We start from the raw sequence: 16,098 nt of genomic DNA on the forward strand, positions 1-16,098 counted from the left end.
TGCATTGAGCCGATTTTAGGGATATAGAACAAAATAAGGGGATATAGAATAATATAATACTCATTTTAAGCTGATTTATTTAACATTCGAATTTGCTAACAAATCAGGCAATCAGTGCTTTTCAAACGAACGATTGAGCAGTCAACTGAGTTGAAGCAGCTGGTTTCACAAAATTCCAAAGTGTGAAACATTCGAATTTGCTAAAAAATCAGGCAATCAGTGCTTTTCAAACGAACGATTGAGTAGTCAACTGAGTTGAAGCAGCTGGTTTCGCGAAATTCCAAAGTGTGAAACATTCGAATTTGCTAACAAATCAGGCAATCAGTGTTTTTCAAAGAACGATTGAGCAGTCAATTGAGTTGAAGCAGCTTCACGAAATTCCAAAGTGCGAATCATTCGAATTTGTTAACAAATCAGGCAATCAGTGCTTTTCAAACGAACGATTGAGCAGTCAATTGAGTTGAAGCAGCTGGTTTCACGAAATTCCAAAGTGTGAAACATTCGAATTTGCTAACAAATCAGGCAACCAGTGCCTTTCAAACGAACCGATTTACCGCCTATTTGACAAACGAACGTTTAGTGGTGCAATTTCAACCGCTTAAAACAAAAGCCTTAAATTTAAATAAAAACAGATATATCCATTGTATGTTAGAGAGAAAGAGATCGAGAACAAATGGATATAGAACAATCTAATTTTTATGCATAGTAACATATTTTTTGATCTGGTATTTTCGTTCCATATCCAGTTCTTAGGATAAAGACAAAAGAAAACACAATAATTCTACTTTTTTTACTGTAGCCTTAAATAGTGATTTTTGGATGTAGGCCATTACATGGTTTCGCGACTTTCAAATTAATATGGATATAGTACAAAATATTAGATTTTTTTTCTTTATTTATTTTGTTAATTTGGCTATATTGTTTTTGTAGAAATAGAACAAGCTAATTCTGCATAAAAAAATGGTGTATGTAACTCATTTTACCCCAAAAGTGGATATAGAACAACCTAATTCTAAGGTGACGTAGTGTCTGTAAATTTACCCCATAGTCTGTCCAACGACCCGAGGAAGATTTCAACAGACGAAATTCAAAAATTGACAGATATTACCACTTACCTGTGAAGTAAAGTGACAGACACCCACCTGCCACTGTCAGGAATCATAGACAAACTTTTACAATTCATTTACAAACATTGTATAAACAGTAAAAAATGTAATGCAAAAATAAAAAAGAAGTTCCTATTTCCTTTATGTTAATCTATAATTCGGAAAAAAAGTATTAAAGTAAATCGAGCTCATTTCCAAAATTGTTTTTATTGTTTTTACGAAGTCCTTTCTCGAAAGTGAAACAGATGCTTATCGAATGGTTCATAAAACAGCTCTTATCTGTCGGGAAATTGGGTATTTTTACTAAAAAAAAAGGGGAAAGTGGCCGGTGACTGAGTGGGAGGATATCCTTTTGAATCACCCCGACTTATCAGCGTAAGCTTTTATGAAATTTCGTGATGAGAATTTTGCCAAAGTTGTTTTATTACTATTTTCTTTTTGTATACCCATTTTGTTCTTTAAAATAGAATTTTCCATTTAATAGTTATATATTGTACAGTATGACCCATTTTGGTTGCAAATGGGAGTTATTTCGCTTAAAACTTCATTCAGAACCTCGCAATTAGTGAAATAAATTAGTGGTTTCAGTCATACTTTATACTTTTTAGTTATTTTTTACGATCATTCATAATATTTAAAAGGGCAACGGCCCAGCTACGTCGAAACACCGGTTCCCATTAGAACACCGAAGTTAAGCGACGCAAGGCGATACTAGTGGATGGACGGGTGACCGGTTCGAAACTCTGTATCGTGCTGTTGTCCAAAAAAAGAGGCTAGATGAGATCGTATCTCTCGTGAGTAAGAGTCGATTTAGGCACTTGTCAAGTCGGTAGGCTATTGACCATACACAGGATATGGCCGAGGACCGCGGTTCGGATCCCGCGTAAACAAAGTAGGCCCCGTCCAGATTAGCCCTGGCAGCAAAAAGGCGACGTTAACTGAAATCTTTACTTTACAATATTTAAAAAACAAAATTAAAATTAATAGAATATCCTACCAACAGCTTGCGTTAGTTAGTTGTATCCATAGAGAAAGCCTAATATTTAGCTTATAAAACTTTTGATTTCTAACTACAATTTCTCTTGACGGAAGATAATCCAAGGCCAAAATGACATTTCTCGCAAATTTTGAAGTATAATTAGTGGAAAATTTTAATAATAACTTTTTCTACTAATTGAAAATATCTACTACTGATTTTGACGTTCTGAATGCTTACATTGAAATTAAAGGAACAAACTTCTACTACCGTCTTGTACTACAAGTATAGGGAAAAACCTGCAAACTATACATTTTTAATTAAATCATAAAAATATGCAGTACGTCCCTGGATTATATAAGTGAAAATAACTTTTTAATTAGGTATTGACAATTTGAAAAAATGCATTCATTATAAAAAAAATGCTTATTCTATATTGATTATTCTCGTCTATATTTTATCAAATTTCCATACCGTTTTAGAGAAAATTAAAAAAAATGAAAATATAATTAATTTTTCCTAGTTTTAAAAATCAAAACCCGTTTCTATAATATAATAAATATAATATAATTTCGTTTTCCCCCCATTCTTTGATATAGTCTGTCCAACGACAAGATCCTTGTCACAGATAGATATTCTGTCATTTTAATTTCAAAGTAGTTTATTTTATTTTACAAAGAAATAAGTTGATACAACTGGAACGAATAGCAGGAAATTAATATATTTAAAATTTGACTGATAAGTGATTACTTCAAAATTTTTGAAAAAAACTGTATAAAACTGAAAAAATGTAATCGAGTTATTTTATTTAAAAAACGGTATGTGTTAATACAAAACAAACAAGAACAAAACACCGCATACCAAAAAAATATAAAAAGAACTAGTTCTTACTTTCAAGCTTCAAGAAACTTCCCGCATTTAATGTTATATTTATCAATGTAACTTATGTACAAATACAAATTTGTAATATTCCACCGGAATAAATAAAACAAACTATTTTATTAATAATAAACACTTACTAAATTTTATACTTTAAAGGTTGATTAATTAAATTTAGTCTTAATTTTTTTAAACCAGTACCTTTTGACATTATTTTTTTGCAGTGCTAAAATCCATTCTTTACCTATCGTGTGATGTTCCATATTTTACAATATGTTTAGTACGATCCTTGTACCATATACGAGATGCACTTATCTACGACGGTATACAAACTTTATTGACGGTAACTTTATTGGTGTGACTTTCTGCCTGGGCAGCGAGTATTAACTATAAACTGTGCTCTGGATCTACAGTTAATTTTCCCTCGATTTTTGCTCCACTTAATTTCAAAAGACACTAAACTCACGCAATAACATGAATCAAAATTCATGATCTTGCAAAACGCAGGTATTTGACATAAGTTGACATAAAATTATAACCTATAATTTGGCAAGTCTTTGACAAGCCTCAAAAATCTAAAGGCGAGTTCATACGCATCGGCGTCCGTTTGTCGTTCATCGTTCCGTCAAACCAATAAAATTGAAATATGATCTGTCATTTTTGAAATAAACGAATAAAACTGGTTAAAAACAACAAGAGACGCATGACGGATTTTTTTAGTAAAATAAAAAAACTGTTTTTAGTAAAATAAATAGATTGGTATGGGACGTCATCTGCTTTTCTTCTGTCATCGTCTGTCGAAATTTTACCTGAGTAAAAAAAAACAGTGTATATATAGAATATAGATTGTTATTAATAGAATTTTAATTAATGTCATAATATTTTTAATGTGACGATTTTTAGTACTTCTAAAAAATGCTGAAAATACTTCTGAAAATGTCACAGTGAAACGGGCCGATAGCCACCTGAGAACTCTAATATAAATTCTTGTTTTCAATATCTATCTATTATTTAAAGCACTTTTCTATTTTTTGGTGGGCCAATTTAAAAATAACAAACGGTAGGTACGAAATAATTAAACTTTTAATATTTTATTTGAAAAGATCTGTGTTCATTATAAATTTATCAATCCGAAAACAATCGACGGTATAATTTTCCAGCGAGTGTAATCAATAAAGCCGTTAAACTAAAGTACACACCACACCTACAGCATACAAAAGGGCCCTACATGCCATTTATTTTATTTTGGAAACCCTAACTTTACCCAGACAGAGATAAATAGCTAATTTTACCTGTTTGTGTGCGATTTAAATAAGCCATCATCCAGGTTTTATCAGGGGTGAAGCATGTTGTGTGCGTATTTCCATCTTGTTTACTATTATGTTTATTGAGTTTCCGTGTTCTATTAACTAAATTAATTTTATATTTTTGGGCCGATTTTTTTAGTTACCAAAGTGAAAACAATATATGAAGCGAATAGGCTAACTACAATATAATCGAAAAAAAAAACGGCGTCAGCGATGGCTATGAAATGAAGATAGCTGATATTTTTTATAAATGAAAATTATATAGGCAATGTCGTCGATGTTCATTTCCAAGCCAACTGGATGCCGTTATTTCCGATCATATGGTATTTTCCTGGGTCTGTAATAAACTACCTGGTTAAATTGTACCTAATACTGGTATAGTCTGTCCAACGAGAAGATCCTTGACAGTGATAGATGTGTCTGTCATTTTAATTTCAAAGTAGTATATTTTATTTTACAAAGAAATAAGTTGGTACAACTGGAACGCATAGCAGGAAATATTTAAAATTTGATTGACAAGATGACAAGTGATTACTTCAAAATATTGTGAAAAAAACTGTATAAAACTGAAAAAATGTAATCGAGTTATTTTATTTAATAAAACCGGTATGTGTTAATACAAAACAAACAAGAAAAAGACACTACATACCAAAAAAAATATAAAAAAGAACTATTTTTTACTTTCAAGCTTTATGAAACTACCCGCATTTATGATTATATTTATCAATATAACTTATGTACAAATACAAATTTGTAATATTCCACAGGAATAAATAAAACAACATAGGTAAATAAAACAAACTATTTTATTAATAATAACACCTACCAAATTTTATACCTTAAAGGTCGATTAATTAACTTTAATCTTAATTTTTTTAAACCTGTACCTTTTGACATTATTTTTCTGTAGTACTAAAATCCATTATTTACCTATCGTGTGATGTCGATATTTTACAGCTACTCCAGTTTTTAGTATGTGTTTAGTTTGATCCTTCTACCATATACGAGATGCACTTATCTACGACGAAATGGTATACAAACTTTATCGATGGCAACTTCATTGGTGTATAAGACTTTCTGCCTGGGCAGCGAGTATTAACCATAAACTGTGCTCTGGGTCTACAGTTAATTTTCACTCGATTTTTTCTCCACTTGACTTCAAAAGACACAAAACACACGTAATACGAATCAAAAAGCATCATCTTCCAAAACGCAGGGTATTTAACAAAAGTTGACACAAAATTATAACCTATAATTTGGCAAGACTTTGACAAGCGCCAAAAATGACAAAAATCTAAAGGCGAGTTCACACGCATCGGCGTCCGTTTATCGTTCATCGTTCCGTCAAACCAATAAAATTGAAATACGATCTGTCATTTTTTAAATAAACCAATAAAACTGGTTAAAAACAACAAGACCCGACGCATGTCGGATTTATATTTAAACCCATCCATAGATAACTTAAAAATTATTAGAAACTTTTTTTAGTAAAATAAATAGATTGGTATGGGACGTCCTCTGCTTTTCTTCTGTCATCGTCTGTCGAAATCTTACGTGAGAAAAAAAAACAGAGTATACAGTTTCTCTATGTATTGGTAAATAGACAATATAAAACGGGGCTCGGGAAAAACCCAGATGACTAGAATTGCCATAATTCGTGAAACAAATGATAAAGCCTTATTGTCAAAAGTCAAAGTTTCATTCTAGAAAACTTAAAATAAACTTACTTAGAAATTAATTGTTTCTAAAATTATTGTAAGTATATTGTAAGTATATGATTTATGTTTAATATACTGTTTGGCATAGTTTTGTTAACCATTTTATTTAATTAATTATGTATAATTTTATGAAATGAATAAAAGTTTGGATTTTCTAAAATCACAATAATATTCAAAATAATTGAGGAATAATTGGATATTTTTAGAATTTCTTTTCACACAAAATTCAATGCACTTAAATGCGCATTTTTCCTTACCTTAATAATTATATAAAATATAATTTTAAAATCTTCCTTAAAGAAAAACAAAATAAAAAATAAATTAAATTTTGTGTTTCATAATATCTCTATTTACTTCTTATAAATGCATTATTACTCAACATTCTCATATTCCCATTCCATAAACGCATTTCTCATAGATATTTTTATTGCAAATGTGAGCGTGTATTGAAAGAGTGTTATTAAAGCTTCTATGAAGACAAACAAATGTTCTCTGGAAAAGGTAAAAAACAGACGGTTCTATAAGGCCGATGCGACTGCAGTTGCTATGATGAAATTACCGTATCAAATGACATTATGGCGGCGGGTTATAGCGCCAGTGGTTTATGAAACACATAAAAGTTGAGATCTGTAAAAAGTGCTTAAAATAAATATCAAGATTTATTCTTCATAATGGTAATATATATTATAAGTTAAAATTTGTTATTATTGTTAATTATATAGGGTGAGTCTTAAATAGTTTTTGCAAATATTTTTAGGGCTGGTAGATCACGATAAAAGAAACATATATATTCTCTTTGCCGCTTTTCAAATAACTCCAAAATAATCGAGTTATTTTGCTTTGATAATTTATGAAAAAAAAATTGGTTAAAAAAAACCACTGTAAATACAGTGGTATCTTTTCTGGGTTTTCTTTCTTGTGAATATAATCTACTATACGGATATTGTCACATTATGAATATATTATGTTTTCAACTTAGAATTATAAAAAACATTTTTTTTCCAAAAAATTCCAAATTGCCCTTTTTTAAAACTCACCCTGTGTAATGCTAATAAGATTAAAATTGATATTTAGTAAAAAAAGATAAAAATAACCCTAAAAACACAATACATTATATGTATGTTATACTACCATACGATCGAAAAAAAAACGGCGTCAAAGATGGGTAGAGAATGACCATTTGACGTCGCCGTCGTTCTATTTTCGATCATAAGGTATACAGGGTGGCGCACCTAATTCACCTCAGTTGATTATACGAAAATGGAAAGATGTAGAAACAAAATATTTTATGGGTATATGTGGGAAGGCAATGTGCATAATTTAAGATTATTTTGAAATGTACAGGGTATGTCAGTACGAAGATCCACACCAAAGTTATATTTTCTCTTATTGAACACCCGGTATTTTATTTCATTTTTTCAAAAAAATTGATCAAATATTGCTGGTCTATTTTAAATATTTATTTTAAATAAAAACTTTTGAAACGTCATTTTAAATGCAATACTATGTAATTTTTAAAATAACTCATACATTAATTTAGGTTAGATATTAGTCAATTCTTTAAAATTCTGAATTTAAACAAAAAAAATAGAAAAAGCGAAATTTATTACATTTATAGAGTGAGCGTAAGAAAATTTTAAATTACAATGTGATTTTAGAAGTTTATATAAATATAATATTTATATTTGGACATATACAATTACAAAAATCATCTCATTTTACAGCAAAATACTTATTAATATTCTAAACTAAGTTAATATACAGTTAATATTAGTAAATACATATCTACTCCTTCGACCGTTGGTGGAAATCTCCTCTTATTGTCTAATCAAAAAAAGCACAGGCCCTTCTGCGTGCAGATGGACGGATCAAAACAAAACACACATATTCATTACTTATCCCAAAACGGGGTCTTGGTCTCTTTCGACTCTATGACAGTAATGGCAAGACAATGTGAGCAATGAGTTGCGAGTCTAAGCAGATGTGTCTGTGTTTCAAGGTATTTTTTCGCGTGCTGGCCAACCTTATCGTAAGAATAAAGTCGGAATTGGTAGATGTCGTGTATAGGATGTGTTTGTTCTGTTGTTGCAAGAGAAGAGAAGATATAGCTGAGGAGGTTGAATGCAGTAAGTAAAAACAACGGTGGAGGATTTTAATAAATGTACCTTCTACACTACTTTGCGTTAATTGTGATTCTTATTGCGAATAATTTACCATCCTTACTTACTATTTCTCTATTACTTTCTGTCCTAGATAACATAAACGGTATTTATTTACAAAAATTACAATATAAAATCAAAATAAAATTTAAGAAAAAAAAACTATACAATAAAATGAGTAAATAAAAGTGCGAAAAAATTCGAAGGTACATATTTTCTATATTATAAAAATAAATTGTTTTTTTTTCGTATAAAATTTATCAGTTTTGCGTTTTCATATAAAGTTATAAACAGGGTGGTCCGAACTGTATACCCGAAACTTCTGCAGCATATTCTGCAGGTAAAAATAAGTAAAAAACTCCGTATAAATGTATGTCCTAAAATGCTTAGTTTCGAAGATATAGGGTGTAAAAGTTTCATTTTTATTTCGCTTTTTTGCAAATAACTTCTGAAGTAACATCGATATTTGGAGGAAAATTGGTGTCTGGGATTTTTGTGACACAAGAAATTTGATTTTGATGTCAATATGACTCCTATTTGTGGGGGCGCCACCTACATGTGTTTTAACTGTTTTGAAGAGTAATAATAACTTTTTTTTTTCTTCTCTCGTCCATATCTGTATAAAACTACTGAGTGAAAAAATATACAAAATCGCTGCGAGCAACCGTTCTCGAGATATTTAGAATGGAAATAGTCAATACATGTCATTATTGAGTATAGTTATTTGACTGAAATAATACATTTTTATTTTTTTTAAATTAATTATAAATTTATAAATTTAAATTATATAACAGTTTCTGTTGAACTTTTGGCGCAAAAATATTTTAAATTTTGATTTTAATGACACATTTTGATTTTAATTAATAAGTTTTTAGTTAACATGTTTATGGCAATATTGACAGGTATTGATCTCGATTCCAAATATCGTACAATAATAATACATTAATCATAGCGATATTTACCAAGAGATCTTTTTTACCTAAAAAAATCGTAAATGTATATTTTTTTACTCAGTAGTTTTATACAGGTATGGAAGAAAAGTTATTACTCTTCAAACCAGTTAAAAAATATGTAGGTGGCGCCCTCTACAAGTAGAAGTAATACTGACATGAAAATCAAATTTCTCATGTCACAAAACTCCCAGACACCAATTTTCATCCAAATATTAACGTTACTTAGAAATTATTTGGAAAAAATAGAAATAAAAATGAAACTTTTACACTCTGTATCTCAGAAACTAAGCATTTTAGGACATACGAACACAATCATATGACATTTATATGAATTTTTTTATTTATTTTCATCTACAAAATATGCTGCCGAAGTTTCCGGAATACAGTTTGGACCACCCTGTAGATAATAAAATTGTAAACATATTGCGAAAAAAGTTTAAATAGCTGTTTGACTACCCTGTATGCGGCAAATCTAACTATCAACTTTTTAGTACAAATCTCTTTTTGAAAATTTCGATAATATTGTGGTTTTGATTCACCCTGTACAAGTAAATAACGTTGTAGGGAATCATCAAATTCAAAATTAAAAAGAAAAATGTTATTTATATTTAGAAATAGAATAATATTACAGTTGAGCTTTAGTTTATAATCATCTGCTGATGATGCTAAAATGGTTAGCGAAACGCGCGTCCAGTGTAAAAGTAAAAGTGTTTTGGTGTATTGTGGTGATTTAGTGATTTTATTTTGCAATAGAATAATACCTTGAATTTCTTCGCATTTATTCATGTACAGCTGGTTCCAAAAAAAATGAATACGACTCTTTACACATTCTTTTCGAATATTTGAGCAGTGTATATTTATGTGTCAAGTATTTGGACATGTTAAGGTTATTGTGACATTGTATAAAACAACTTTGCTTTTGACAAAGTGGCAAATACATTTTTCAGAACGTCAGCATGACATGAGTAGAGAAATGGGGGACAGGTATCATAGAATATACTGCCCGAAATAATAAAAATATGTTTTAAATCGTAGTCAATTTTATTGGAACCAGCTGTACCTCCTGTATATTTCACCTGCAAATTATATTATCAGGCTTATAAAATGATAATTTCATCTAACTAAAGGCAATTGTAGAAGAAAAGGCTTAAGTGGTTATATAACATACTGCTTAAGTGGTAACAGCTTGATTTATTGGCCTGACAATATTATTTAAAAGACGTCGCCAATACTTGTCTAATGAAAGTCACACTAACAACAAAGTTCTAACATTTTATGTTTTTTAATCCTGCATTTTTTTAATAGATTTTACTAGGTACATTTTCTACATAGAAAATCTTTAAATAAATAGTATTTTTAGTAATTAAATGCAAATAAAACTATTAAGAAAGAAATTCTTATATTAAAATATTTTTTTTAATATGTTATATTGAATCAGCCTTTTTTTTCAAGACCGCAAAAGTCTTGCATGCTTGGTCTTGATCAAGACTAAGACCAGCCTCGCTCATAACTCCTTATAAAAATCTCTATATTATGAATCTTAATAATTTTCAACAAATATTTTTTCACCTTCTAATTTTTTATACTTTGTAATATCAATATTTAGCAAAACTTTTTCTTTTCATATCCGAGCAAAAATTTTACGAAATAAACTTAATAAAAAAATTTACAAATAAAAAATCATGAACAATTTTTAAGAAACTCACCGAAAACTTTTTATATATAAAAAAAGTAAAAATTTTTACTTTTTATTATATTATTAAAAAATCTATTCTGTTAGCAAAAAATAGAACATTCTTGTAGGAATATTTATGTATAATTTTAATATATTTCTTTTTTTTTTCTTACTGAAGTATCGGCTATTGCTGCTTTAATTGATCATGGTAGAGATCAACCTTGACTTAAAATCATATCTCCTAGAATAACTGCACAACAGGCAATAATAATATGATTTTTCAAAGACAGTGTCATTACACAAATCATAAACACTATTTTATAGGTCTGTTAACTAGGACCAAAAGCAAAGGCATGGTTTTAATATAAAAAATACGAAAAACTGTTAGTGTCGTCTTCAAAAGCGAATATCTCCAAAAGAACTACAGCTATTGAGATAAATCAAAAAACAAACAATTGAGAAGAGATACACCTAGATGATAAAATAATTTTTAAATCCTTTGCATTGTTAACGTACTCCACAGGGTGTTCCAAACTTTCACCAAAATATCAAGATTTTGTTGTCCCTCGTATAAATAGACAGAAAACTTTCATTTTTAATTTAGAAAGATATACTAAAAATTCAAATAGTTTAGCTAAAAATTGCTTAAAAATATCAAAATCTGTGCACTGGAATCCAATATAAAAAAAACTTCAAAATACATGAAAATTTTAAGCTGCCCATTTTTCGTGCCGGTGAGTGTAAAGAAATAAAAATAAAAAATTTCGTTCAAAAAATAAAAAAAAAATTGGGGTGCACCACCCTTATCACTTAGGGATATAAAAAATAGATAACAACGTATTCTCAGGCCTACTGAATCTCTCTCTTCAGTCCTGACCCCCATTAGGGAGTGTAGTGGTCAGCGTACATGACATCATGGATGATTTTTCTCCATGCGCCTCTGTCTTTTGTCATCTCGATGACATCGTGCATTGGCTTGCTACAGCTAGTCGTGATCTGGTCTATCCATCGAGTTGGAGAGCGGCCACGTGGTCTACGTCCCTCCACCTTGCCTTGAATTATGAGTCTTTCCAGGATTGTCCGGACTTTTTCTCATTATATGTCCAAAATATTTTAGTTGTTTTAGTCGGATTTTACAGGAAAGCCTGTGTTAGTAATATCAAGTTCATTTATAATGGAAACGTTTGTACGGCTTTCAGTCCATGGGATACGGAGCATACGTCTATAACAATACATCTCGGTAGCATCGATCTTCTTACGTTCCGCCTGCCTGAGAGTCCACGATTCGCAGCCATACGTCAATATTGGGAGTACCAAACAGTTGCCTAGCCGGTTTTTGGTGGCTCTTGAAATCTGGCGGTCTTTCCAGATCTTGGTCAGTCTCCCAACAGCTACCTTTGCCATGTTGCACCTACGCTTCACCTCTTCTTCCGATGTGCCTGTATTTGTCAATAGTGATCCCAGGTATACGTATGACTTAACGACTTCAAAGCGGTCGATATGACTTATATTTGGATGGTTGTTATGTTGCCTATCAACTATCATAATTTTGTTTTTTTTTTGCGTATTTAGTTCCAGACCGAGGCGATTGCTTTCGTTTTCTACCCTATTTACTAAATTGGTTAACTCTTCTTGACTGTTAGCGAGTAGTGCTGTATCATCTGCAAAGCGTAGATTATTTATTGTTTGGCCATTTATTGAAATGCCTCCTTCCCATGTTTCTAGCGACCTTCTCATTATGTATTCTTCGTATATGTTAAATAGTTGAGGAGACAATATACACCCCTGTCTGACTCCTTGTTCGAGGGAAACATTCCTTTGAAGCTGAATCCAGTATTCTAGCTGATCCTGTAGTGTGCTGATACAACTCAATGATAAGTGAAATAAGGTGTTGCGGTACCCCCACTTCCTTTAAGATATTCCACAGGTGATGCCATCTGACTTTATCGAAAGCTTTTTTTATAGTCTACGAAACAATGAATATACATACATATAAAATTTCATAAAAATCAAGCCGAGTATGGTAACTAACACTGTGGCACGAGAATTTTGTTAATTAGATTAGCTAATATTATTTTTATTTTCATTTTATCATTTACAAAACATATTCTGACATCAACAAAATCAATTTATGCAAACTTTTTTAATATCCCTTAAATGAAACTTCTTCCACCTAAATAAATGTAATAAAAGTTTAACCAAAGATAAAAAAGCAGTAAAGTTTTCTAGAGAGTTTTATCGAAACTTTTTTAAAAAAAGGGAGACAAAAAGCAAGACAAACTTTCTTCTTTATCACAATATTTTTACCTCTATCTAGACGTTTAAAAAAAGTCGACTTTTCTCAATATCTTTTCCAGAGCTGATTAGGGAGTCAACCGAATCTTTCTATCAGAACGTCAGCAGAGAGGCAGCCGAAAAACTTCTCGAGAATAAACAGAACGGGACGTTCATTATAAGACCGTCGAAAAATGCCAATTTGGCGACTTTATCTTTGGTCCAGGACTGCAAGGTTTACCATTTGAACGTCAGAAGACGGGAAAAGGACAGTTTGATCGCCTTAGGGACGGAGAAGAGCAACGAGAAGTGTTTCGCTAATTTGAACAGTCTCATTAATTATTATATAAGTAATTATTTGGTTTTGTATTCGGAGGGAACGAGGACTTTAACGTTACTGCTACCTTACAGGGACAAGAATGAAAATTATAATGAAGCAACGATAAGTTGATTTAGAGTAATTAGTTATTAATTATATAATTGATTTATAAAATTACTAATGTTAATAAACATCAAAAAGTTAAATTGTTAGATTTTTTTTAGTTAAATATAAAAAATGAACATTTTTTATATTTTTTTCCATAGCAACTGTCAAAATTGCCTTATGTCTATCAAAAATAGTAGATAAACTAGAACTTTAACCGCAAGGGTAGATTAAATGCAAAAAAGCAGTGCAGAGAAATTTCACAACATCTTCTGGGTTTAAAATTTTTGACGTTTTCGGTTTGTAACCGCTACATGACTGCTTCAAGAAAGCTATTAGCTTGCTATTTCTACAAAGTTTAGATGTTACTATACTACTACGGAAATTTAAACGGTATAGCTTATAATATCTTATAGTTGTAATAGCTTATAACCTTGAAATATCAATGTTTTCATTGACCAGTATTGTACTTTTTAGCATTGAATAGTGCGACCATAAACTGGACGGCTGCATTTTCCTTGATTTTTCAAAAAAAATGTGCTAAAAGTATGTTTTTACTTGATCTTTCTTCTCGCACGTTTTGTAATTGCGTACATTTTGGAAAATTTTTGTATTCCTTTTCATAAGTTATTCGGGATTTAAATGGAAGTAGTTTGGATATGGCGTTTGTCGCCTCAGCCTGAATATCTGTTAGTAATTTACTTATTTCGTTTTGAGCCATTTCTGGCTCCAATTCAATCAGCAATCGACATGAAAGGGAATTAAAAGATATTGACTCGAAACTGACAACTAAAGAGACAGCTTTATTTATTTGTCAAATTACATAGAAACTAACGCCAACCCAGCACAATATTTTTTCTACTCGTAATAAATTCCTTGAAATAATAATTTCTGAATATTTTTTAAAACGTAACTCGCTATGGAAAGAAATATTGTTTTATACACGACGATAAAATTGCATTATCGTCTCCCGAACTTAACTCACCCACGATTTCAATACCATTTTATCGTCTTGTATAAAAAATAACTATAAAGTATTTCAAAATCTGTATCATGTGTCAATATCAGTCTCGAACTTCGACATAAAAACGTTACGCTTTCAAAGCGGTAAGCGAAAGTATTCGATTAGCGGAACGCCAAGCAGGTGATTTTGGTAATCTCGTTGCCGTGCGGATAGTTTTCTGGATACGCGTTGAGCACATATTGGCTGCATCGCAACTTCTCAGATAACTAATAGACAAATGTGGGTAAAACAATGAAAAATGTCAATGTTACGTGAATTTCATAACCTATTGTTGTGTTACGTCAACCTATTTTTCTATGGATATGTCATTATTCTTATTATACGAGGGAAATGTTAAAGACGCTTCTCAGCGTTTTCCATGATTTGAACGATAGTTATAGCTATCAAGTCGTAAATTACCAATTGCCTCCCCTCCCTTTATTGAGAAATTTATAGAAAAAGAATTGGTTTTCACTAAATAGCAAGAGAACACAAAAAATTGGATTTTTTTTTCTATTTTCACTGCCAGTGCGACAAGCAAAACGATCCATTAAGGTAGCAGTTTTTGGAATCGCTTAGCGCAATCAGTAAAGACGCTAAGCGCGTCAGATGAGAATACCCAAATCGGTAGTTAAGTGCGCGTTATGCGAAAATTAACGTCATATAGGCTGAGCATCTAAAAGCGCTTAGCGTTTTCTAAGTTACATAATTCAGGCTACTGAATTTGAAATAATATACAGTATGTCTCCGGATTGTCTTTACGAGAGGAAAAACTTTTATATTATTGACATTATGAGAAAAATACATTCCTTATAAAGATTTTTAATGGTTCTAAAATGGTGAATAACTTTTATACTTTTCCAAATTACCATATCGTTTAAAAAAAAACAGGCAAATAGAGTTAAATTATCTTTTCACAACTCCTAAAATTCAAATGGCTTTCTATAGTGACATAACTTCGATTTCATTTTTTGATGGATGGTTATTATTAATTGTGATTAACGTCATATTTTTGCTGTTGTTAAAGTATCACAGTTTCCGATAACTATTATCACCCTCTCCGTAGCATTGAAGTTAATAAATTTTGTACTTTTTAAATATGTTAGAACAGCAAAGAATATGACATTAATTTAAATTCTATCAATAATAGTCTCAAAAAATAAAAAATAAATTATATGAAATATGAGTTTTGATTTTTAGGAAAAATTATAAATTATTTTCATGTTTTTTTTAATTTTCTCTAAAACGGTATGGAAATTTGAAAAAGTATAAACGGGATTAACCATTTTAGAATAAGCAGCATTTGCGTTTTTTAAGAATGTCAATAATAAAAAAGCTTTTCCACTTGTAAAGACAATCCGGGGACATACTGTACATTAAACTTTTAAATTTCTAGTAACGATTTTAAGCCATGATTTTTTAAACCCACCAAAAAGCGTATTTGCAAATATTAGCTCACTTTATTCCAAAACCATAGACGGTATTTTCGAAAACCGTCAGAATTACCGTCCATAAAGGACCTTTGAAGTCGGTCTAGCAAAAAATTCGCTTTTGGCTGCTCTAATCTAAATATCGAGAACGCATTGTAAGCTCTTCTCTTTTTTCCCTCTCTTTTTGAGAGAGC

General features: G+C 30.7%; 1 protein-coding gene across 1 annotated transcript; it reads left to right on the forward strand.

Annotated features, from left to right (window-relative positions):
- Positions 1 to 7,895: 7,895 nt before the first annotated feature.
- LOC115887749 lies at positions 7,896 to 13,546 on the forward strand. The gene is made up of 2 exons (XM_030907233.1): positions 7,896 to 8,112; positions 13,131 to 13,546. The coding sequence occupies exons 1-2, from the start codon at positions 7,947 to 7,949 to the stop codon at positions 13,496 to 13,498; spliced, it is 534 nt and encodes a 177-aa protein (XP_030763093.1). The 5' UTR covers positions 7,896 to 7,946; the 3' UTR covers positions 13,499 to 13,546.
- Positions 13,547 to 16,098: the final 2,552 nt, after the last annotated feature.

Source organism: Sitophilus oryzae, unplaced genomic scaffold, assembly GCF_002938485.1.
Source record: "Sitophilus oryzae breed Bouriz unplaced genomic scaffold, Soryzae_2.0 scaffold_637_pilon_pilon, whole genome shotgun sequence".
NCBI classification, from domain to species: Eukaryota; Metazoa; Arthropoda; class Insecta; order Coleoptera; family Curculionidae; genus Sitophilus; species Sitophilus oryzae.